At 35.4% G+C, this 27,162-nt stretch overlaps 1 protein-coding gene across 1 annotated transcript; it reads left to right on the forward strand.

The window, feature by feature from the left end:
- Positions 1 to 534: 534 nt before the first annotated feature.
- Positions 535 to 26,056, forward strand: Lipi (lipase I). The gene is made up of 9 exons (XM_028874768.2): positions 535 to 911; positions 3,451 to 3,559; positions 5,424 to 5,525; positions 9,223 to 9,312; positions 10,282 to 10,449; positions 12,073 to 12,177; positions 13,835 to 13,946; positions 19,067 to 19,243; positions 25,581 to 26,056. Exons 1-9 carry the CDS (start codon positions 567 to 569, stop codon positions 25,666 to 25,668), a joined length of 1,296 nt encoding a protein of 431 aa, XP_028730601.2. The 5' UTR covers positions 535 to 566; the 3' UTR covers positions 25,669 to 26,056.
- Positions 26,057 to 27,162: the final 1,106 nt, after the last annotated feature.

Below are 27,162 nucleotides of genomic sequence, written 5' to 3' on the forward strand. Positions count from 1 at the left end.
AGCTAAGCTTGAGCTGAAGGTACTTCTGCCTCACACTTTCAAGTGCTGGTACATGCCCTAGAAAGAGTTTTTCACTATTTTAAGTTTACAAGCAAAATGATGCCATATTATTTTGGTTTGTATTAATATAGGTAATGTTGAGCTAAACAGTTTTATTTCTAATAAGTAAGTACACTTCTGTAAAGCTTTTGTGAAAAATTCACAATCAATTTATCTACTGTTAGTGTTGACCTTCCCATGTGATTAGTAACAGCAATAATTTCAGTCTGACATATTCCATTTTATTTTAGAAGGATGTTTGTAATTTTTGACCTATCACACTTGTTCATATTTGTCATTATTTTTATTACTTCTAGTTCAGGAAGTCTTTTTGCTTGACCTGTGTTCAGCTTTAGCCCAGTAGATGCTCAGTAAATCATGTTAAAGTACTAATGAAATAGAATTCTCCTGCTCAGTTGTATAATATTATACCAATAAAACTGCAATCTTATCCTAATGCCCAGTTTGACTTTTTTTTCTTTACAGAGAATAAGAAAACATGTCTTGAATTCTCAAAATTAAATGCAATGACTTCCTTAAAAGATTTATTTTATCCCAAACTAAAGATAATTCTGATGTTGTACTCAAGGGACAATGTAAGCTGTGCAGAACCACTGTTTGAGTCTAATAACTCTCTTAATGTACGTTTCAACCCGTCAAAGAAAACTGTCTGGATTATTCATGGATACAGACCCCTGGGCTCCATCCCAGCATGGCTTCATAAGTTTACTAAGGTGTTATTGAAACACGAAGATGTGAATCTCATTGTTGTAGACTGGAACCAGGGTGCTACAACACTCATTTATAATAGAGCTGTTAAAAACACCAGACTAGTTGCTGAGCATTTGCGTGAGTCAATTCAAATTCTTTTGGTAAGTTTGAAAAATTGAATGTATACATGCTACACAGTATACGGTTTGTTATATGACACCACGAAATTAAGAGATTTTTTTTTCTATAAGCAGTTGGAACTTTGCCGTAGACATAGTGATCTTTTTAGCCTTGCTTTGTCTACTCTAAATAATTTTATATGATTTTTCAATGTGAAAAACCTTTTATTTTAAACTATTAAAAATTTAAAGCTCTTTCCAACCCTGAATTCAGGATGCATTAGTGATCTTATGTGGGGAATGGACATTACTGTAATTTCAGTACATTGTTTTAGTCATCTCTTCTAAGAGCTGGCTCCTATGTTTGTTGTTGGTCAAATGGCAATTGGTAAATATAAAAGGAAACCCATTTGGAAAGTGGTCCCGTCCCAGCTCAAAATGTTGTTCTCAGTGTCCTCCAGCTCTGCTGCCCTTGAGCTGTATTGATCAGATTCAAGGCTGGTTTCAGGTCATCTATTTGGTGCATAATTCTTGTTTACTATTCCAACCTTTAGGGTAGTTCCTATCTGTCCTGAGAACTGGTAGTGACAGTAAGGTTTTCAGAGAAAGGAAGGTCGTGTTTGATTTCTTTGGGTGTTCTTGGTTTTGAAATCTGAATTTTCATTGCAATGAGCTTCCAGACCTATGCCAAGTTGAACAAGCAGAACACAAATGCGTAACACAAACACACCAGGAGTCGGACTGGAGGGCATCAAAGCTCGAGTCTGTCACCTCTCATCTGTGTGACTTTGAGCAATCACTTCACCTCTCTGCCAAGTTTCTTTGTTTCTACAACCAAAGTAATAAAATTCGATTGTCTCTTGCATGAATTGTAAATTCAAATAGAAATATACATTATACACATGTAAATGTGTATATGCTTAAACAAGACATGACATTTGCTTATCTGTGAATAAAATAGTTTTTCATTATTATTTTTGAAATGACAGTTTTAAAAACATTGTGACCCAAGAGAGATGAAGAGGAAATAATTGACACAGAGGAAATTGACCATGTGTAAAACTGAATAATTGACTTTTTCCTGAATTATGATTGCCTCTAACTGATAAACAAAAACTTCATAATGTGGAAAGCATGGTTAAGTTGATAATTTAAGGAAACTCGTAGGATTTTGCTTGCAAAGGATTTATAGGAGCTGGGAGAAGAGTAGCCATAGCTTTATGTTTTGAGAAATACTCCTTCAGCTTTGGGGACATTGCTTGGAGGCATTTGAAGAACAGAATTGCTTTGTGCTGGGAAAGTCCCTCTCTGGCTCTCCAATAATGGTGAAAGTTCAACATCATTTTATTAGACTTCAGGCATCACTGTGTAGTCTTGACCATTACCAACACCTTTCAGCTCCCTGGAAGTCTGCTGGAAGAACCACACACTCAGTGAGCTCACAAAGCTAACTACCTGAGGCAAAGAGATGTTCACACACTGACCTTAGATTCTTTTTCTGTGCTATGTAACCTGCAATCCTGGAACCCACCTTAAGTCCAAAACACTTCATCTTAGCATTTCCAAATAAGAGTGACTTTTATACTTTTACTGGTTCTGCTAAGAGGCATTGATATACTCGGAAAGGAAAGTAGATGAAGGCTAGCATATATTTTGTAATCAAACTGATCCAGGCTTGTATCTTAGTCAATTTGAGCCACTATGATAAACACTGTAAATTGACTCTGTACACAAAGACATTTATATCTCACAGTTGTGCAGACTAAGAGGCCTAAGAGAAAGGGCCTGGTGGATTCTGGGTCTGTTAAGCATCAGGTTCTGGTTCATAGTTTCTATCTTGTTACAGCACTTTTGCACTATGGAAGAACCAAATAAGCTTCTTTAGGTGTCCTTTATTAGGACATTAGCTCCATTCTTGAAGGCCCCAACTTTGTAATATCATCACCTTCTCTATGACCCACTCCCTACACAGACCATAACATTAAAGGTTAGGAGCTTTAGCACATTAATTTTCAGTAGCACAAACATTCAGACTTTGTGACTTAAAACACATATATGTAGCTTGTACACGACTTTAACTTGTGAGCCTATTTCCTTAGTAAAATGGATATTCACTGAATGTTAGTTAGTATTTAATACGTGCCAGGCAGAGTTTTAAGTAATAGGATGGATATGAATAACTCAAAGGGCAAACAGGAATATTAAATATGAAACTTACAGAGCACATGTTGCGGTACCCAGAAACAAAATAAGCAGCCAATCATGCCTATTATTACTATTTGATCATTAAATGCCTTGATAACTAAATATTATTTTATAGATCTCACTCTACATTATGGATGATTAAAATTTAAATCCACAGGTGAAGTTTAATGATGTTACTGGAAATATAGAGGAAAATAAGATATTTCATGATGCAAGCTGAACAAAGCTTTATCTTTTCAAAGTTATAAGTCCCCTTCCTTATGTCCCAGAAATATACGAAGTCAGAATCGATAACGAAGTCCAGAGAATGTCAATATATTAGGAATGATTTGTGATTACTCAAATTAAAATTATTACATTGTATTTTCAATTACAGAAGCATGGAGCATCTCTTGACAATTTTCATCTCATAGGCATGAGCTTAGGGGCTCATATTAGTGGTTTTGTAGGAAAACTATTTCATGGTCAACTTGGAAGAATTACAGGTAAAGCTATTCTTTTTTCTTTTTGTAAAGTTATCATTTTAGACGCTGAGTGGCGGTGGCGCACACCTTTAATCTCAGCACTGCAGGAGGCAGAGCCAGGCGGATCTCTGTGAGTTTGAGGCCAGCCTAGTCTACAGAGTGAGATCCAGGACAGGCACCAAAACTGCACAGAGAAACCCTGTCTTAAAAAAAAAATATATCATTTTAGCACATTATACCCACTAGAGTTTATTCTATTTAAAACCTGAAGGCACAGCTACAAACTATATCCAAATATTACTTTTTCCTAGATTGTTAATTCTTCCTTAGTGATTATGATGAGTAAGAAAAGCAAGTATTGAGTTTGGTAGCTTTATCTAAATGTCAAAGATTACATGGAAAAGTTTGGTCCATTCTTTTAAAATTCATTTATTTATTAGCCAAAAATATTAACTACATAGTTCATTCTCACAAGCACTGTTGAATTTTAATTTTAATTCGCTAGTGCACTCGACCAATCAGTAGTTGCTATTCAAGTCTAAGACATCCTCATTCTCATGTTCACTCAGATTCACACGGTGAACTTAACTGTAGTTAAAGGCAGCAACCACGTGGTGCTCACACAGATTTCCATCCTTTTTCTATGTCAGGTTTATTAAGCAATTATCCATATCCATATCACTAGAAAGTTTATAATTCCAATTAGTTATAAAGGATAGCATTGTCTTAATACAATTTCATAAAAGAAAGGAAGGAGAGGTGAAGTTACTCATATTGACACAGATGTTCACTTACCTGTTGCTCTGACACCACAGAACCACGAAAGTATAAATGATCGAAAATATAGATTTCTTACATTCAAAAAATTTAGAGGAAGAGAGAGGTGGGGTATTCTGTCAAGCAGGCTAAAATAAAATAAGGGCGATAGAAGAGTGTGAAATGAACAATAGTTAAAATAACATTAATTTATAAATTAATGTGGGTTAAGGGAAAACTTGTGGGAGTCAGTTTTTTTTTTTTTTTTTTTTTTTTCCGCTTCTGCTACATGGGTCTGGGAAACTGGACGTCTCTTCCTCAATGGACTAAATTTTATTCCAATCCTTTTGCTACCAGGAAGTCATGATCTCTGGACTTCAGTTATATATCCATATTTCATGGAATTTATAACATGTTCCCCTTAAGAATGTATAGGAAGCCGGGTGGTGGTGGCACACGCCTTTAATCCCAGCACTCGGGAGGCAGAGCCAGGTGGATCTCTGTGAGTTCGAGGCCAGCCTGGGCTACCAAGTGAGTCCCAGGAAAGGCGCAAAGCTACACAGAGAAACCCTGTCTCGAAAAAAACAAAAACAAACAAACAAAAAAAAAACAAACAAACAAAAAAAAAGAAATTATAGGAAACTCTTGGGAGAGATGAATGCTAAGAAAACAGTAAATTCATTCCATTCATGAACCTGAAGAGTATTGGTATCTAAAAAGTATTCTAGACCTATAGACAGATATAGGATGAGGCCAGTAAGAAGAAGAATTCAAGAGAGGTCCAGATGGTATTCATTAGCTCTTTTCCTCAATCAGGAGGAATCTCAGTTACTATTAAATACAAAGTTTCATAGCTTACTCCATCTACTCCATCAATAAAAATGCTAAAATATCTTAATAATATTCTGCCGAGATATTTCTCCTGTGTTTGGACCACCTTTGAAAGCTGTCAATAAATATTTAAATAATGAGGGCACTTGTCACTTGTCAAATTCAGTAACTTTAGATATGTTTGGACATGTTTGAACTAAAATTATAGACACATATTTATAATTGACAATACTGCAAGTTTAAAAATAATGAAGTAGTAAAGCATAATTAGACTGACAGTTTCTATTTTGCGTTTCAGGCCTTGACCCAGCTGGACCAAAATTCTCTGGAAAACCATCAGATAGCAGATTAGATTACACTGATGCAAAGTTTGTAGATGTCATCCATACTGATTCCGATGGTAAAAGAATAAGTTTCAATGAGTTTTGTGTTTGAAAGCAAAATGTGGAATGTAGATCTGATCTCAAGGAAGGGGTTGTAAGATGAGGAAGAGCTGTGGATAAAATGTTTGGGGTTTAATGAGGTTTTTTTGTGTGTGTGTGTTGTTTGTTTTTTTTGCATTGACTTCTGGTATTGTTTGCCTTGTGTTTATTTATTATTTCCTTTTTAGGTTTCAAGAAGCATCTTATTATTGTAAAACATTGAAAATTTATTTTAAAATAATCGTCTTTATTTTATTGGCAGTCATCGACTTGATAATATTTCTTGCTATGCTCAATGCTGCTATTTAGTTTACTGTTCATTTTCCTCTTGTGATGTATACCAACTGGAGTTAGCACAACATTAAAACCACAGATAAGGACTATTTTTCTATGAGGAGAGGACACTTTCTCTATTGACTTTGTCTTTATAATGCTCTCCAATGGGGTGTTGGTACCATTGATTAGAAAATGCTGGACAAATTCATTAGACAAATTATTGAGACTATCCTGAGGCTTTTTTGTTTGGATGAGTGAGTTTATTAAATGGGGGGGGGCAGCGCCTGACTTTGATGTCTTTCTGGATTAAAAGCTGGCAATACTAACATTGACTAAACTCTTTCTACACAGCACTGAGTCTCTTGGTTACTCATCAAACTCATTTTAATGATATTTTCTACATGTATGTTATATAGCCATGTTTATGGTTGCACTACTTACAAAAATAAGGAAATAGAAGCAGTCTATCCATGAATGGATAAACACATATGGAAATGTATATAGCCATAAAGAAAAATGAAATCATAACATTTTGCAGGCAAATGGGTGGAAAGGGAAACAATTATATTAAGCAAGATAAGCCAAACACAGACAAATATCCTCCTTCTTTTATCTCCCCAATCTATTTGTAAATTAAAATTATGTATGTGGGGGCTGCAGAGATAGCTTTCTGGTTAAGACAATGTACTTGTCTTGCAGAGAATCAGGGTTTGATTCTGCACACTGATATCAGGCTTTTCACAAGTGCCCCATAATCCCAGCTCCAGGGGGTATCAGGTACTTCTCACCTCTACAGATGCCTGCAGTGGTGTGCACTTGCCCTCATGCAGACAAACTCACATACAAATCATGGAAAATAATAAAAATAAATCTTTAAAGTTATGCTTTTGTATATATGTATACGTATTTATATTTATATGTGTGTATGTGTGTGAGTATGTGTGTGTGCAAGTGTGTACGTTCTCAAACTACAGAGGGGGCTATAGAAGGGGAGAGAGGGACATTAAGGCAGAGGTGAAGGGGTAAAATAGTGATGGTTATAAATATGTGTGAAGAAAGGAGAAAGGGCAACTACCTAGGAGAACAGAGAGAGCTATTGGAGGGAGCAGACCATCAGGGAGGTCAGTTGGAGAGGGAAACAAATGAGAACACATGTTATGAGATAAAATGTATGAAAGCCATAAAACACCATTTCTTTGTATGATAACCTAAAAATAATTAATAAGAGAAGTTAATTTCAAAAACTTAAAAGGCCGTGTCTGCTATACATATATTCCGTAAACCAAAGGAGTGAATGATCTAACCTTTCCAAACCGACTTGCTACCATGTGATTGTGGCATGCCTGCCTTAAGGACCATTTGTGAGTTCATAATGAATACCTGTTGTTTCTCCTGCATGGCTGTGTAGCCCCCCTTTTTTTATCCTAAGTCATTGCCATGTGGGAGATCTGTCCCAACAGGTGCTTCTTGGTTTTGAACGTTCATGTTGACTGTTATGAAGATAACACGGAGATGTCAGAAATTCCTTCAATAGCTGACTTTCTTATAGGGCAGTGGTTCTCAACCGTCCTAACGCTCTGAGCCTTTCACTACAGTTCTTCATGTTGTGGTGACACCCCCCCCAACTGTAAAATTATTTTTGTTGCTACTTCATAACTGTAACTTTGCTACTGTTATGATTGTAATGCAAATATCTGATATGCAGGATATCTGATATGTGACCCCCAAAAGGATCATGACCCATAGGTGGAGAACCACTGTTCTAGGGTCATCTTTAGAATGCTAGAATTCTTTGTTTAAATCAAACAAGTGAGTAGGTTATGGGGCTGGAAGAGGAATTCTCCACTGCTACAGCAAAGTCACACTTGCTTCTATGAAGTATAAGGATTTCTAGTGAAATAATTTAAGTTGGTCTTCATCTTTATACATTGAACACCCTTCTGTCTGCTTCTGATGCTGTGCATGCCCAGCAGCTTCACGGCTTTCTGCCATATCATGACACATTTCTGAATTCTGTTGTAAGCTCTACCTAAATTGAGTTGCTGTATCTTGATCCATACTCAGACACTAATGTTTATCTGAAGAATGCACTAACATAAAATTGCTTGTACCCTAAGCTAAAGTATTTCCATCTTATCTGGCAGCAAGATTTCGTATGTAAGTATAGTCTCAAGTTTCCTTAGATTTATATCCTGTCTCAGGCTCTTCTGGGTTATAGACTGCAATACTGGTAATGAATTCAGAATTTGAACCTTCTCCAGAGCCCTGGAAATCTACAGGTTTATAGAAGCCCATAAATCATAACCATATAGTCTCATGCCACCCTAACTCAAATTATCCCCATGAAGGCAGCAAGCTTCATAGGTTTTGCCACTGAGTAAATCTAACATCAACAAGCCCAAGGCATCATCAGCCAAAGTGGGAGTAAGCATCACAATGACCTGAGAGGCTGCATGCGACCTCATATTTTTTCTTCTTGTGGTGATCATTACCCATTATATCTTAGCCACTCTCTTTGTGGACCCCAATCTGCTCCCAGATATCCTACTAACTCTCTGTTTCCCATCCTTCATTTATTCATTTCAGTTGTCAAACTTCTAAACTGCTCGGTGAGAAATTCTCTAGCCAAATTACATTAAATATGTTTCCATTTTTAATTTCCACTTTAAAAAATATGCAAGGACTACCCTTATCGGGTGTTTTTTCTTCTTTTTATTGCATTTATTGCTCTCTGATAAATAGTTCTTTTACTTTCTCTTATATTTTTCTGTACCACATGTCATTTCTACTGCAAAGATCCCCCCCCCCGAAGTATCAGGATTGGCCCACAGTAAACAGGTGGATAATAAGTGTGTGAATGATTAACACATGGTTTTCGTGAGAATTAATTTGAAAACATAGTGCCAGAAAACTGCTATTTAAAAATTTGCATCTGTGTATTGTGGTTCATACTTGTAGTCTTAGAATGTATGTAAGAGGCTGAAGAAAGAAGATTGTCCTGTGTTTGAGGCCAGGCTTAGGTTACATAGTGAGTTCCAGGGCAGTCTGGGACATTTTTATATCTATATCTCAAAAGAAAGGGAAAAAGAGTAGATGGAGAATGGTACAAAGGAGGGAGGGGAAGGATGGAGGAGAGAGACAGAGGCAAGAGTAGCTGGAGACAGAAGAAACTAACAAAGATAAAACAGAATTTATCATTGATTGGAAACTTCTAAGGAGCGAGTTTAATGGGTGTTAGCAGGTTATATATATATATATATATATATATATATATATATATATATACACATACATAATACACACATACATACACACACACACACACACACACACACACACACACACGGTTTCTCAAACAACTTTTTATGCCTTATAATTTTATGGGTGTTTTCCCCCTAGGTTTAGGCATTCTAGAGCCATTGGGACATATAGATTTTTACCCAAATGGAGGAAGAAAACAGCCAGGTTGTCCTACAACATTTTTTTCAGGTAAATTAAAAAGTATTTTCATTCTTTTTTCTTTTATTGAAAATAGATTTTATCATATAATATATTCTGATTACAGTTATAGATGATTCAAAATGATCTGAGAAAATAATTCAACATTTTGCTTTCTTAATCTGTGGGTAATATTTTGATATCATAATTTTGTCTTAATGACATAGGAGAGTTATTGGTAAGAAATAATTTCAGTTGATACCACTCAATATACTAGCGTATCCAACATTTGGCAACGGATGAGACCTGTTTTGTGTGTTTGCAACAATTTTAGGTCATCATTTTAAGTATGAAGAGGAATTTTAAGTCATCTAGAAAAAACACACATAGCTAAAGTACCATAGAGCTTGAGTTTGAGCCCAAAATTTAGCACCTGTGGTCAACCTAGGACTACATAATCACAAATTTGTCAATTCTGACCACTTGGTTGTCCCATATACAGAGTGATGCATGGCCTCTGAGTGTGGAATCTGGCTCACTCAATACCATGGCAGGTTAGCACATGATCAAATGTTAGTGTGACTAGAGAAGTTCAAACTAAAGGAAAAAAAATATGAAAGATTGGAAAGGCAAGTGAGCTGAATGAGTCATAACACTACTTGATTCCAGAGGCATGTTTAACTTTGGATCAAAATTTTACAGGTACAGAATTAGAGGAAAGATATCTAATAGTAAACATTGCAGCCTTGTGTTTTCAGAGACTGTTAAATTTAAACAGCTATACTTTATGGCTTATTACTTTATGAAAATGTCTTGTTAATTTCATGAAAAAGTCATGCCCAATTTAAAATTTTAATGGGATTTTTTAATAGGTTGAGATGTAACTGTATTGTGGTCAATGCTTTGTATATAGGAGAAACATAGAATTTAATATAACTTAAATGGTCAGTTTTTCTCTAATTCACTTGAACTTGGTTCTGTGTTTTTACAGTTGTTTTGCTTGTTTTTCTCACCCTCAAGGAGTTAATTACATAAAATGTGACCATCAGAGAGCAGTTCACTTGTTTATTGCAGCTTTTGAAACAAATTGTAATTTTGTTTCATTTCCTTGTGCGTCATACAAAGAGTATGAGAATGGTTTATGTGCGGACTGTAGGAACGGTTATGGAGACACCTGTCCTAGGCTTGGTAAGGGAACTTGTTATGTTTATTACAATTCCTTTTGAAGATGAGTAACATCATTTGGTAGTATTTTAGGCTGGAGGCTAAAATGTGCTTCATATCAATCTACTAACATGTTATGGTTTGGGGGAAATTATCAATGGGGATAATGGTAGACTCAGATTCTATATTTCCTACCATTTTTCCCTAAGGAATTTGCTCTCCCCTATTTCTATATATAGAGGCAGAAACTTCTCCATTCTTTGTGCACTAGGAAGTTTTTTTTTTTTTTTGCTTTTGCTTTTAATAGGAAATCTTAGGCACAAATGAAGAGGTATGCATTATAACTAGCTTCACATTTGCTCTCAGCAGGAAGTCAACAAATACACAGGATTCATGCTTTCTATATCAGTAAAACTTAACAAGGACAGTTACATTGGGAGCTTTTGAAAAGAAAAGTCTGCCAAAGGAAAAGTAAAAAAAAAAAAAATGTCCACAAGAAGATGGCATTAATTGGAGGAGGCAATGAGGACATAGAGGACATAATCAAAGTATATTATGTATATATTATATATCGGGTTAAAATGTGAAAGAATAAATGAATAAATAATATGTGTTGAGGTAAAAAGAAAAAAGAGTCAACCTTGAAAGAGTTCCAGACATTGTTCAGTAATTTCCAAAGAAAATGCCAGGTACCAGCATGGTATAAATATATCAATATCTGGTTAGTATCATAGAAGGTTTTCCAGAAATATTTGCAAAGTGAAAGAGTCTCTAGGAATGGGAGATGATTAAGAGGACCAAAATGAACCCACTACACCAAGCTTGACTCAGCAGTACTAGCTATATAAAGCATGATCCATCCAGGATTTGTCGAATCCACTTTCCATAGATTTCTGCTTTCCACAAGAAGTAATGTGGAAACTTATTTATCTTATATCTCTAGATAGGATTGCTTTTCTGGTGGAATTGTTTCTTCATCTGTGATTCGTGTCAACTATAAGATTGCTTAAGAGCATAAGAATGAGCCAGAGCTAAAAATTCAGAAATTTAAATGAAGTATTCTGTCTACTATATTAAAATTAAAAAGGTTTGAGGTAGAAACAAAGAGGAACTTGAATATATTTAATATGTTACTAATTTCATATTCTGTATGCACCTATATTAAAATATACTCAATACATAAGATTTATATATATTTGTATTATTTATATGTTTATGATATTGTGGCATAATACAATGTTGTATAGGTAGAAAAATTTGGGGGCTTCATTCATGGAGATAAACTGCATACTCAAATTTTGTGTAATTCACTTATTCTGGTGAATTTGCTAAAAAGAGTTATGCATGGACATCTGAATTTATAATATGGTATAAAAACTGATACAAATGGATCTCAGTAATACAGATATGTCAAGCACTAATAAGACTTTCAGAGAGCGGAGTGATTTTTGTGAATCTTGACTATAAGAATTACTTTGAAAATTAATGTAAAGTACCTTACATGTTTTCAAGGTGCCTTTTAATCTATATTTGATGGTGTACCTTGATATTGAGTGATATTTAGAGATTTTTAAATATTTAGTGATTTGAAGAGTCTGTGTGCTGCTTGACAGAATTCAATTCCGGTGTCTATTTCTCAAATCTTAGGTAATCAAGCTCAGCTATGGAAAAAAGGGTTGAAGGAAAGAATGGAAGGATGGCCTCTCAGGACCACTGCGTTTTTGGATACTAGCGCCCAAAGTTCATTCTGTAGTAAGTTGTTCACATTTTAAATAAATGAATCATTATCTACAAGCACATGTTATTTCAGAATAACCAAAACCATGGTTATAATTAATCTTTAAAGATTAATTTATCTTGGTTTCTAAACCTGTATATTGAGGAATTAAGTTATTTACTCCTAAGTACAACAGTTAGTTAAGTATAAGAAGCCTGGAAATATCAATCAGCAGGGAGAAGAACAGAAAGACAATGGAGTCAACATTCCCAAATAATTTTAGAATCAACCCAGGTTAGCTCCATTTAGTTTCAAGCCCTGGTTAGCCATGATTTCTACACTCACATCTCCATGCTTTTGATGCTCTTTCCTCCTCTTCATGCTTCTCTTCTCCAGCTACTTTCTCCAACCTTTCTCCTCCAACCACCCCTTGCATCAAATATTCATTTATATTTCATAATTTCAGCTCTCTATCGATATATCTGAACGTCACTCTCCCACTTCTTCTTTTCCCTGTTAATTTCTTTATTGCTAAAATAAGGCCTACCGAATTACTCAGTAGTAATTTTGGCCAGTTATTTTTAAAGCTAGTTTAAAAAAGTGTGTGTGTGTGTGTGTGTGTGTGTGTGTGTGTGTGTGTGTGTGTGTGTGTGTGTGTGTGTGTGTGTGTGTGTGTGTGTGTATGCGCATCCACATGCTCCTGTGCATTCACACACTCGGAAATGCAGGTGCTAACAAAGACCAAAGGTATTTGATCCCCCTGGAACTAGAATTGCAGGCATTGTTGAATCACCTGACATGTCTGCTGGAATTCAAATTCATGTATTCTGCAAGAGCAGACTCCTAATCATTGAACTAAATCTCTCCAGTTCACCATGAGCCCTTTTTGTTTTGGATTAGCATATCCCTGCATCTATCCTACCTGGGGTATGACAGCTCCAATGTACGTACACTCTATACAGTTGTTTAACTTCATTGCCATTCCTCAGTAGGCAATGAAATTGACAATTGAAGTTGGTAAGCAAATTCAGCTGTATATAATAATCAGGTAATTAAGAAACTTACAATATTTAAATATGTTCTTGAAAAACAAAATGCTGTTTCATGTTATTATTATTATTATTATTATTATTTGATTTGATTTGATATTTGCAGGCAAGTTATAATGTAGTATTGATTTAGCCAAATTATCACCATAGCAAGATTGACAATTGAATGGCAGATTCTTATTCTTCCAAACATGACTCTATGTTTGTTTTTGTTTTCTATAATGATGTGAGCCTTAATATGTTTACCACACTTCAGGGCAGCTTCCACTCCCAAGAACAGTTGGGCAACATAATCTGTACTCAATGGGGAGAAAAAATTAGAAATCTCACAAAGTTGGGTGTTAGGGAAATATAGGTGGATATGATGGATATGGGAGGAGTTGGGGTGTGAGGATGAATATGGTCAGAATAAAGTTTTTGAAATGCTCAAAGAATTAAGAAAAAATATTTTGGAAATAACCCAACAAGAAGCAGGATGCATTCTCCATTGATAAAATTATTCTATCTAAAAATTTGCTGCGTATAAAATATGGGACTCTACTACATATATCATGTGTGCTTTCATGTATTTTTTTCCTATGTGACAAAACCAAACCAAGTTTGAAATATAAAATGATTAACATTCTGTATTTTTATTTTGTAGCCTATTATTTTGTTCTCAGTATAGTTGCTTTGAATGGAACTACGAGGGACGGCTCAATTTCATTTAGTTTATTAAACAACCTTCAGAGATTTGAATACCCTAGGCTCTATGTGTAAGTACCAGTTATCATTTACTTTTTCCAGGAATTGAATGTTTGCTGATTTGAATATCTATGAATGGTTCAGTAGATAATTCAGAGTGAATTTTCTAAATGGAGAAGCTTAAATATTAGTAGCGTTTTGCATATCATGTTCTGATGTTTCATTCTTCGGGAAGATGTTGAAAGTGTAATAGGTAGGACATGCTTTACAGTTCATGGCTTCAAATGTTAGAGGAATGGGAGAAGCCATTGTTTGTCTTGTTTTTGACTCTTAAGTCCAGTATTCCTTGTAACCATTTGCTTGCTCACTTTCTCCAGTTTTTAATGGGATATGATTTTCACAGTGCTGTAAATAAAAACATAATGCCATCAGTCAAAGGCAGAGTGACACAAATTTAACATTTAAAGAACTCTGAATCATAAAGCTCAAAAATATAGGTTGAGGTATCTTTTTCCTCCATTCCAAATGACTATTTACATGCGTATGATTGGATATGCACGTTTCCAAAGCTACTTAATCTTCAAGCCCATTCTCAGTTCAAGTTTGCTGAACATCTGTTTATCTCTTAGATAAATTCTTAAAGTAAAAAAAAAATGTTTTAAGCAAAAGAATGACATAAAGGTGCATGTTTTCCTTGAAATTACAGTTTCCAATGTGCTGGTTTAATCATTTAGAACTCTTTTATGTCTGGTGATTAAATAAATAATAAACTTTATTTAACTATTAGTAGGCCACCATTGGCTTCAACTCTAACCTGTTATTGGTGACTTTTGAGTTGCAGAAGCCACAGCTGTTATCTCCAACATTTACTGCTGTCACAGCTGAAGTAATTATAATACATGAACTGGACACTAGACTAAATATAATTTGTGGTGAGTCTTGGCTCTGGACATATTGTGACATAACAGGTTTAGTCAGCTGCCAACTGTGAGAGAGGAAAACCTCCCTGACTAGAAGCAAGTTTGGTTGTCAAACCATGGTAGCAACATCCTTAATGTTACAATGCTATTAATACTTATGAAAAATCTGCAATGTCACAAAAATACAATACATAGCCATATCACATAATAAAGGTGGTATGTAACATAGAAAAAAAACATTTCAAATCTTAGAATCCATGAAGAAGATCATAAGGAAAAAGTCCATGTTGACAAAATACTGAAAGTCTTCCTAGTGAAGTAAAACTAAGAGCTTCCACCATGGATACTAGGATCATTCTCAGAAATGAAATACTGGGTCAACATCAGGCTAGTAAAAATTGACACAAATATTTTAATGTTGCATTCTACAAATATATTTTTTAAATTAGTAAGAATCATTGCAGATAAATTAGTGATGACAAGAAAATGGTAGTGTAAAAGTAATTTTTTCCTTCTCTTTTTCACCTCTTTAAGTCACTCAAAGAAGATATAGAACATATCATATAAGAATTTTGATCTAAATTCCTTACTTCTGTGTAGGTCCATATTTCATTAAGAGAACTTTTCAACACCTTTCACCTAAGCTTGGACATCGTTTATATATTATATGCTATAATACTAAATGTAATTGAGTAAATAGTTCATTAATAAAGATCTCTTAAATTGTAAAAAGGTTTTGTGTATATTATACAGACATATATAGTCTATTAAGTGTTCTTATAAGAAATATGCTGTTAGCTTTTAAATTAATTCACTTACCCAGATCATTACTTATGACTAAACATATTTAAATGTTTTAAGGACATCTGGGCACTCAAAACTGAAATAGTGTTATTGTTCAGAAGGAAATCACTGAACACTGGTAGAGGCTAATACCTAATTGAATCTCAGTAGTGAGTTTCATGATAGATTACCACTTAACGCGCAGTCAGAAGTCAGAAGAGGAATAAACACATTCGAAAGTAATGCAATCCCATAAGCAAGCTGGGAGAAGTTGCTTTCCCAGGCCCAGATAAAACAGAGTGATTGAACTCATAAATACCACATAGACCAACCTCCTAATGCTGTTGCTTCAATTTTTTTTCCAGTAGGTAAAGAAATTTGTTCTCCTTTATTTTGCAAACAGTTAAACACGTTGAAATAGTGATGAATTTCACTCAACGGATTCAATATATAGGGGATAAAATTATTAGAACATGTATACTTATTACAATATAGCCACCTAAGCTTGGCTGTTTATTTTTTTTTTCCATTAGAGTTATTTGGCATTTGAACTTTTGTTCAAATACTAGAAGAACCAAAGAATCTTAAAAAACCATGCATTTACCTTCAAGAACTGAAACAGGAATATTTGCTTTTCGTACACAATGCACAATATTATACAGAGAAAAATTAGGGTCACTTATGACTATAGCGTGTATGGATGCTGAACTTGACCTTTACATTATAATCACTTTTCTTCCTCCTCCTGATCCTCCTTCTTGTCCCTTTCCTACTCTTCTCCCTTCCCCCCTCATCCTACTCCCCACTCTTCTTATACAGGATGTGTGCACTATATGCTTTTGTTTCGTTTTTTTTTTTTTTGTTAGTAAAGGGGGACTTCACTGGAAATGTGTTGGCTCCTAATTTTCATATGTATTGTTGTGGTGTGGGTCATTGTTTCAAAGTCATGAAAGAGCACTCAGTTACTGTAGTGTGATTTGAAATGTAATGTTTTATAAATTTAGGGTTTTATTTGTTTATTTTTACTATATTGATTGAGTGTATTTTTGTGTGTGGTGGGAGAGCGGGTGCACAGGATACAGTATGCATGTGGCGGTCAGAAGACACATCTTGGATACTGACTCCGCTTCATTCCTGTGGTTTCCAGGAATGAAACTCAGACCGTCAGGGTTGGTAGCCTTCACTCACTAAGCTATATCACCCACACTCATGGCAGTCTTTTAAATAAGGAATGTGAGTATTAGATGTTCATATTAGAGCAGTCCATCAGGTGAATTATGGTGAGATTAAAGGAAATTTTGAGTCTTCACAAGTGGCTATTGTTGTATTTCAGTGATAGATGATGGGAACTAGACAAATTCTGTGGAATAAAGACAAAGACCAAGAGAGATTCTAGAGGTTCTAAGGCTTCCAAATCCTTGTGTGGTGGGTTTATCTGACTTATCTGAAGTGCTAAATTGAGAAAAGTAAACCAATCTAGAATAACTTCAAATTTTGAGTTGTGGACCCTCAAAAATATTTAAAATCCCCTTCCATACCAAACCATTATATGTGAAATAGAGGGTTCTATGGAAAGTTTCCAATTTAATCATTCGATAAATGTTTTGAGAGAGTACACTTGCTAGAAATCAATTCATAATATATATGTATGTATGTATGTATGTATATTAGATCTGTCTTTAAAAAGTTTCAGATTTGCCAGGCGGTGGTGGTGCATGCCTTTAATCCAGCACTCGGGAGGCAGAGGCAGGCAGAGGCAGGCGGATCTTTGTGAGTTCGAGGCCAGCCTGGTCTACAAAGTGAGTTCCAGGAAGGGTGCAAAACTACACAGAGAAACCCCGTCTTGGAAAAAAAGTTTCAGACTAGTTAGTGCAGCAGATAAACTTTAAATTAATGATAAAAACCAAAATTATGATATTCATCATTCCTCCAGAAAGTTTTTAATGATTGTTTACATTGAGACAGTCTGAACACAGGGGAAAGCGAAAGAACAGAGATACAGAGGGTGGTGGAAGGGAGAGAGGGAAAGGAGATGAGAGAGAAAAATGAGGAGAGAGAGAAGAGAAGGGGAGGAAAGGGAAGGGAAGGGGAGGGGAGGGAAAGGAAGGAGGAGAGGAGAGGAGGGGAGGGAGGAGAGGAGAGGAGAGGAGAGGAGAGGAGAGGAGAGGAGAGGAGAGGAGAGGAGAGGAGAGAAGAGAAGAGAAGAGAAGAGAAGAGAAGAGAAGAGAAGAGAAGAGAAGAGAAGAGAAGAGAAGAGAAGAGAAGAGAAGAGAAGAGAAAAGGAGAGAAGAAGCCCTTGGTATTGAGGAAATAAGAGTTCAGGCAGTTGGAACCGCTAGGGGATACATGAATTTTTAGGTGACATATTCCTATCTGTGTGTGTTGAAGGAATGCTGAGAAATTGGGTATGCTCTTTGAAACACATTAGCAATACACCCAATACATTTATATTCTGGGGGGAACGTGAGTACCCCTGCCAGGGTTAGAGCAGCGATGAACTTTAAAGGAACAGTGACATCCTTTGGTGAGTCTAACTTCTGTGGAGAATAAAAGGGGTGGTGGGGCAAAGAGAAGTCAAGCTTGGTAGGAAATATTGGGGCCCCCATGGGCTGCTGTTTTGCTCTCTGTTCTGGATAAACCCTTGCCTTTGCTCCACCACATTTTGATGAAAAACACTTTTTTTTCCAATGAAGATTTCCATATTCTTTCCCTTTTTTTCTCCTTCCTTCCTTTTCTCCTTCCCATTCACTTCTTTCTTCTGACCTAAACCTTGTGATTCCTCTGGTCCAACTCGCTTCTGCCCTTAAGTTTAGCTACTGAGAGATGACAACAGAGAGCTCTTATACTTGGACAAGTCTATAATGCTGGTAATTATTTTATGAACTCATATTTCTGGCACACAGAGACGAAGAACTGTGAGAGGAGTAATGAACAGAATTTACAAATATGGTTTTATACAGCATATAATGAACTAGTAGCCGTGTAAATTCTAGAAAGCAGTTTGTATGATCTGAACTTCAGTTTTCTTACCTTAAAATGTCCATTCTTATAATATCCTAAAAGAGAAGTTGCTGGCTAAATAAGGTTACTGTTACTTGATACATTGACAGTGGTCATAAAATTATGCTGATAAGATATTACTTTTACTTTTCATTTTAAATCTCAGTATTTTTATTGATATTTTCTTTAAGGAAAACATTATAAAATGTGTTGAAGAGTAACATTTTTCATTTGAACTTCTAGTCAACTGAAAGAATTGTGATGACTGAAGAATGCTCTACAAAGTCAAATACAGGATAGACCTTAGACAAAATATGCTCTCCACATGTTGATAAGGGAGTGCATATATCCTCACTGTTATTTTATTCTGTCTTGTCTGACCTCTATCCTATAAAATTGTCCCCTGTGTTTCATTAGTATTACATTGATTTAGAAAAAATATGTTTAAATTTATTAATATACTGAGACTATCAAGTTTTTCTATTTAGGAAGAGCAAACCATTTGATAATCTTCAAGGAGTCAAGATCCTTGCTCAGTTCATAAGTGATATTGTGAACATTTCATGCATATATGTAACATACTTACATTCCCCTGATTCCTGCTGTTCCACGTGCCAATACAGATTCCAGAGTCTTGTGTTAAAGTCACTTACACACCCAGAAAGGTAGGAAATCTAAATTTTGATTTAAACATTTTGTCTTAACATTAAAAATGCTCTTTAAGTTTTGGTTAAGAATTTATATGTGTAAATGTTCGTTAATTTTATTATAAAAGGATCTCAAAATATTTTTTTTTTTTTTTTTTTTTTTTTTTTTTTTTTTTGTTTTTTTTTAGTCATTGTAGACTGTCGAATACAAGATACTTCTGTAAGTTGGATTAAAGCATGCGCACCAGGCTCAAAATATTTTTAAAAGGACATAAATTGTATTTTTTTGTCTTGAGTGATACTTATGATAGTTTAGAGTCACATTATCTGAGCAATAACAACAACAGCAAAAACCCACACAAACACACATAATAATGTCATAAGGTATTGTTAAGGTGGGGAATTGATACAATATATCCCTTAAAGGCTTATCAATATTTTATTTTATTTTTTGCTTGTTTGTTGGTTGGTTTGTTTTGAGCTCAAAAACAGTTTTATTAGAGTTTAAGAGAAACAGAACAGGACATAGAAGCTGTAAATCTCAGCAGCTCAGCGAGGATCAAGCGTGAGACACAGTGGAAGAGGAAAGAGAGAAAGCAGGTTCTTTATGCTAGGGTGGACCACAAGTGGGATTCCTAACACCCCTGAAAAGGTCAGCCATTGCCCTCCACAACTGTGACTCCAGTGTTAGATGAAGGGACACAGGGGAATCATCGAGCTTGCTGACAGTCTGGCTGGTAAACACAGTGATCTCCAGGTTCAGTAAGGCATCATATCACAAGGAAATAAGGTAGACAATGACAAGAAAAGATACCAATATCATGTTCTAGCCTCTGCATGTGCATGCAGAGGTAAATGCATCACACATACACACATGCATACATGCCTATCCCATGCATAGGTACATACACACATGCATGCATGCATATCTCATATGTATCCCACCCATATGTACATAATAAAATAAGTGGTTTGCGGATTGATTGTAATCTCTTTAGATTGTTGAAATATTTCTACTTTCATTTACTTTTTATACATATAAAAATGAATTCCCAATTATCTTTTATAAAAGTGCAGCAAGAAGACAAATATTTGTAGAAAGTAAAAATAAAAACAATATATGATTATATACATATGTTGTGTGTGTGTGTGTGTGTGTGTAATAATATAGAATGCTTGTGTATGAGTGTATGAGTGCATGGTGCATGTGCATATGTGTGTGTTGAGGCAAGAAGTCAAATTTAGGTATCATTCTTCAAGTGCCACTCACATTTTGTTGAAGACGGGGTCTGTCACTGACATTACAATAATGACCCCCAGGGACCTGCCCCTCTCCATCCTTCCAATGTTGAAATTATAAGAGAGTTCCATTGTGCCAGCCTTTTTATATGAGTGCTAGGGATCCAATTCAAGATCGCCATACTTGTGTTACTGACTGACCGAGCTGTTTCTCAATCTGAAAACATGCGTTTAGATGGGTTCTACATCCACAGGGAAGTGTTGGGAAAGTAATTTAAATGCAAATCATCTTACAAATTTCAGTATGATAATATACATACATTCAATAATCAGTAAAATGCTATTATAGTGACAAAAGGCTGTTTTCATTGTCCCTGTGGTTGAAATGTATGCAAATATCAAAACCAATAGATCCAAGCAAGAACATTTACTATCATCATTCCTTACAAATGTGTGGTTGGAGCAAGATGTCATATCTTGGAGGACAAAGTTTTCAGTTTTCATCTATATATGGTTTGGTATTTATTTTTTACAATAAGAGCATTTTCCATTAATTAATAAATAAAATTAATTAATTAATTCCATTAATTACAAAATAGGGCAAAGTCACTTATATATGATCCAGTGCATAAAACATACAGGTATAGGATTTTCTTTCTCAAAAACCTAAACTATGGATGGCTTATGATTATTTACTAGATTTATGAAATTTGGATGCAATTCTTGTGATTCCAAAAATAAAAATCTAAAATACATCTTCTGGATATTTAATGAAGCTCTTAACATCATCTTCTGGACAGAGATAGAAATGCAAACTGATGATTGGATGAAAGTATGCTTTATGTTAATTCCCTAGATAATTGCCATAACCATCTAGTAGCGTTCCTCTTCACATATGTCCACACAGATAATATACAGTCAGTGAGAATTTAGACTGGCAGACTGTTGGAGATGTGAATTATAAAGGATATGTCTGATCCACCTTAGTCTGCACACCCTTGATGAGTAATTATATCTCCAAAAGTAGTTTGATAGAGACCAGCCAGAGCCTCTGCCCAGCCACTGCAAGTAAATTAGATCTTAGACTTGAGGGACTAAGAGAAATATACATGAGAGGTATGACCTTGGATGACTTCCAGAAAACTCGTGACTGAAGCCACTTTAAAAATTTAATGTGAAATATTTCTGTTGGTGTGTATTTGCATGGATTTTATTAAGTGTAGAATTGTAGTTAAAACCACAGGCAGAATTTAGAATTCACCAAAGTTTATTGATTCTATGCTTTGCTTTTCAGCTGCATTCTGACCTCACCTGCTGTGGCTGGTTCATATTTTTTCTGGATATTGTATACACAGGATTATAGCTCATTGTACACATAGAATTTTGCACTTAGCTGTTGTCTATATCATGAAAGTTAGGGATAAATATTATTTTGTTATAAAAGTATTACATAATACACTCATCCAATCACCACTTAAAAGACATGGGTTTGCAGTTTTGTTTTCTGTGAGCAAACCTGGACTTGTCTACAGGCTTTTATGTGACTATAAAATGTCATTTGCCTTGGACAGATACCTAGAAGCAGGGTTGCTTGGTCATATGATGTATCTTAAACTTTATATGAAACAGTCAAAGTATTTTCCAAAGTAACCGTATGTTTTGCGTTTTGAACAGCATTATGTATTATTGCTCTTCTGACAAGTGTACTTTCACCATTGTCTTAGTTACTTTGTATCATTGTGGTAAACAACATGACAAAAGCCCCTTATAGCAAAAAAGCATTGCAGTGGGGCTTGCACCTCCAAGGGGAGAGGAGTCTGTCAACATAATGGCAGGGAGCACAGCAGAAGGTAAACAGGCATGGTACTAGACATCACATTCTTTTTTTTTGAATTTGAGAGAACAATTGTTATAATGAACCAGAAGTACAAGATTCCACTGAAACTGAACAGCTGACAAAATACGCTTGAACTTAAACCTTCAAGGGGGTCAAATGAAGCCAGTTATGTGGATTAGACCAAAACTGGTTCTGGACAAGCATAGGTAACTGCACTTCAGCATGAGTGTCAGGTGACCCCTTCCCAGCAGTTAGCTTGTAAACAGTTTCCCACCCTTGTTTCTTCTGCCTTGTGTCACACCTGAATGGCTTCTTCTTCTATCCCGGATGTGCACAAGTCTCTTGGACTTGACACAAACCCAAACGACAGCTTAAAAATCTTCTTTTCGGGTGGAAATTGTACATATCCAGCTCAGCATGTCAGCTACCACTTATGTGATGTCAATGTAGGCAGCACCAACTTGAGCAAATCAAAGTTGCTACCATGTGTAAGCTGTTCCTGGCCCAGCAGCAATATTCTTATCCACAGCTGGAAACAGAGAGCATACGTGGGATGCAGGGAGACTTTAGAAACCTAACACTCCTTCCCCAGCAAGGCCACACCTCCTAATCCTTGCCAAACTGACATCAAGAGTGACTAAGTATTCAAAGGCCTGAGACCTATGGGGGCATCTCATTCAAACCACCACAACCAGGTTGGGTTTTGGTTTTGTTGCTATTGCTGCTTGGTTGGTCTCTTGTGTTTCACTTCTAGTTTTTTTTTTTAATAGACAGGCAAATATAGCTTGTTACTTTGCCTTTCTCAGATGGTGACGGTGAGGTAGTCTCTGCTCTTGAACTTGGGCACTTACACATTTAACTAAAGAAGTTCGATGGCAGTGCAGGTTAATTCAAGCATTGCCTTTCTGTTTCCTGTTTGTCCTATTGGTTCCTTGCTCATTTTATTTCCTCATCTTTGTTTTGGATAAATTGAAGAGTTATATAATTCCTTTGCTTCTTTTTGTGGATTTGTGAATGGTTTCTTTGAAGTTTATATTATGATATTTAGTTTAAGTGATTTTTAAACACTTTGCATGGGAGAATATTGCAGTACACTGCTTTTACTTTTCAATGATACTTTTTGTGCTGCTGTTGGCAAACATTTTCATTTCAAATGCTCATAAAACTGTACCATTTCTGCTTAAATAGTTAATCTATGAAAGAGATAACAAATAATTAGAGACATGGTGTGTTGTGTGTGTGTGTGTGTGTGTGTGTGTGTGTGTGTAGTATATGGGTGTGTACATACATCTTCAAATGGGGATGCATGTGTTTGTTCATGTATATGTGCACATGTATGTGAATGTGTCTTATAAAGGCTAGAGATAAAAATCAGAAGTTTTTCTTAGTCACTTCTGATTTTTTTTTTCTGAGACAAGATCTTTCATTGGATCTAGAGCTCATGGATTCTGTCACACAGATCTAACAGTTATTTGTAAGAATGGGCCACCTCACAGTGCACCCTCAGTACTGGGGTTACAGACTTGTACTACAGTACCTGGCTTTTATATGGGTGTGGAACTTCAAACTTGCCGCTGTCATTTTTTTTTCTGGTATGTCATTTTTTTCATGGTGTGAATGGGTGTTGGGGGATCCCCACTGCCTTTAATGTAGTGTGATTATTTTGTGGGAATATTCAGTTCTATTGGGCATTTTTACCTGTGGTTTATTATGAAGATGATTCCCTCTTAAGCTGTAGTATTTAATTGAAATAATGATTTTGTACAATAATAATGTTAGTTTAAGTAGAATTTTGATGATTTAGGATTTCTAACAAATATAGTAAGGAATTATGATAGTGGTTAGTCTAGTGAGAACATTAATATAGGTAAAGGTAAGATATTATTGCCCCCCCCCGATAAAGCAGGGGCTGCAGAGGATAGAAAATAAGAACAAGGAAATGTCACACAGCTAAGACTTATGAATTTCTCTTGAGGAGCCATACAGACTGTGATTTAGGTTAATGATTAAGGAAAACAACTGAGCCTCAGAAATTAAGCTAGCTCACATTCTTTTAATTTTAATGTTGGGAGATCTGTTCACAGTTTTCAGTGTGTGTCATAGCTAAAACAAAGCTTTGAATACTGACTTAAGGTTAGATAAAGATGTCTTTGTTAATGGCTTTGAGGTAGAAAATCTTGGGAAACAATGTAAAGTTTAGAAAGACACACTTTTAATAGTTAAGTGAGGGACTCAATGAGGTCAGGGAACAAAACCAATGGCAGCCTGGCTATTGCTGGCTGACATACCTTCTTGCTAGGATGGGTTGGTGATCAAAGGTGCTGATTAATTCCTTGCACCCATTTCTGCCCTCAGCTTCCTGATATATATATTAAAAAAAACAAAAACAAAAAACAAAAAACTTTTGATTGGTGGGTATGCACTGTGAGGATTTAGAGTAGAGATAACTGATTGTTTTTCATATATAAAAGTTTAGATTTGTGATTCTCTTAAGATTTCTTTATAAGATTACTTTTTGAGATAAGTAATAAAGTGATTGATCTTTTCTTTGTAACTGCAAAATGCAGCCTGCCAGTAAAAGAACTGACTGGGAAAAATACCTTGCTTGCTTCCATGCTGTTAATTTATAACAAGTTGCTTGGACCTGAATGTATGTGGGTTCTTGGGGATCATTTGTTTTTCATCTGTAATACGTACAATGTTTAACCATGTAAAGGAATTATTTTCAAGTTTTTCCAAACGTTAACAGGAAAATAAACAACTGGACAAGATGCTTAACTAACCACAGTGGTTTAATCTATTAGTCTTCTCAAGCACTGTGTACATGTTCTCATTAACATGTATAATATGTTACATGGTGTTATTTCAATTTTAATAAATGGCAAAATAGGAAGAAAAGAATTTAGATAAAATATGTCTTATACGTCACTCTTTCTTCTTGGTAGTAGTTGTGATGGAAGATGTATTATACCTACTTTAAAGTTAAATTCAGGAAGGGACTGATTCACTAGTACTGTCTAGACTATACGACGTTAATATCCTGTGACATACCAGAGACAGAAGCGGAAGGAAAGAACAGTTTCCATGGCATAAGCACTCTCTCTATGTCATCTGTACACAGAGAGGACAAGTGGATTTGGTTCTACGGGATTGTTACAAGTCCCTGCTTTTGGAAAGCTAGGTAGTTACAGATTTAGACTATTCTAAGATTTACATGAAAAGGAAATAAAATGTGCTACTTTACAAATAACAGTTTCCCTCTTTTCTTCTCTTTTAAAGACCACCATTTTGTAAATATAATTTTGTACTTAAAGAAAAAATCAAGACAGAACTTCTACCAGAAGCCTGTAAGACACAGATGGTGTGAGAGCCTCCTTTTACCAGGTTTAAAACTGTGGACCAAATCATTTCTCAACTGCAACAATGTAACTGCCATTGTTTTAGAATGAACTATTCAATCTGCAATTCAGGTGTGTCTATCATTTCTTATTTGGGATTCTTCAAAATAATATGCATTTAATAAAAAGTATTTGAATATATTCTAAAGCTATTTGTTTCTCCTTATCTGCTTCCTATATACATTTTAACATTGAGTGTTTATTGCTAATAAATGAATATGTTAAAAAACATATTTTCTAAAGGGAAATGACAAGTTCAGTGCTTTAATGTGGAGCAAAAATCAATATCACTGTTCCTCTCTATTGTTGTAAAAAAAGAAATGATATTTTTAATTTGAAAATTTATTGTTTAGTGAAATAAGTTGGATTAATGTGAACCTTGTGAATATGAATAAATTTTTATGTGCTGCAAACAAGAATGTTGTGCTATTGTACCCAATAAATTAATAATTAGTGGACCTATGATGCTTAAGATGAAATCCTAAATCCTTAATTTAATGACATATGATTTTGAGTAGATTAATTTAATTCATTGTGTTTCTAAGTCTTCTATGAAATGCATGTGAAATTTACCGAGCAAAACTTTGAATGGTGTCTGTTCACCATGATGATAAAAATAAATAGGATTATAGCTAACACTTACATGGGTTATTGTGTTGTTGGAACACATTAACCCATATAATGGTATAAAACCTCACAAAACTAGTCTTATTACATAACTGAGGAAGAGACTCCATTGTAAAGGTGCTGAAGATTCAATTGTATAACTCAAATTTGATCAGAGATGTCTGGATACCTGTCAATCATCTTGCAATGTCTTTCATTAGCTTGTGTTAGTAATGTGAGGAGTTAGATTAATTGCCACTATGACTTGGAATACAATCTAAATGTCCTTGACATTCTCCATCTTGCCTGTTTAATCAAGGCACTTCTCTGCCACAGAGCTTTCTTATGTGTGAATCTGTCTCTGCCTCTATAGTTTGTTCCATGCTTCTGAACCAGAATGCCAAGTAGAGTCCCTACCTATGCTCTTCATTGTCTGTTTGTTGTTTCCTTTTTTTGTATTATTGTTTCAGTGCTTGCAGATGACCATCTTCTTGATATATATCCACAGGGTCTTCTGTGTATGGGAATGCTAACTGTCCCTTTCTGTTTCAAAATGTCCACTTAGTACAGCGCAAGTTTACCAGCCAGACTGGAGTGTAGCCCACCCAAAGTGTCTTGTTTTAACATAACCACATCCCTGAAGTTGGATGTAATTAAATTCATTTTATAATTAAAATTTTGTATGTGTTTGTGCATGTGCGTGTGTGTGTTTTCTTGTGTATGTTGAGTCATGTGTCCATGCCAGTATGCACACAAAAATGCACATGTGTGTGTAGAAGCCAGAGAACCAACTCAAGTGTCAGTTTCATGAGTGTTGGCTATGTCCTTCGAAACAGGAACTCTCTTGGCCTGGATCT

Source organism: Peromyscus leucopus, chromosome 12 (genome assembly GCF_004664715.2).
Source record: "Peromyscus leucopus breed LL Stock chromosome 12, UCI_PerLeu_2.1, whole genome shotgun sequence".
Lineage (NCBI taxonomy): Eukaryota > Metazoa > Chordata > Mammalia > Rodentia > Cricetidae > Peromyscus > Peromyscus leucopus.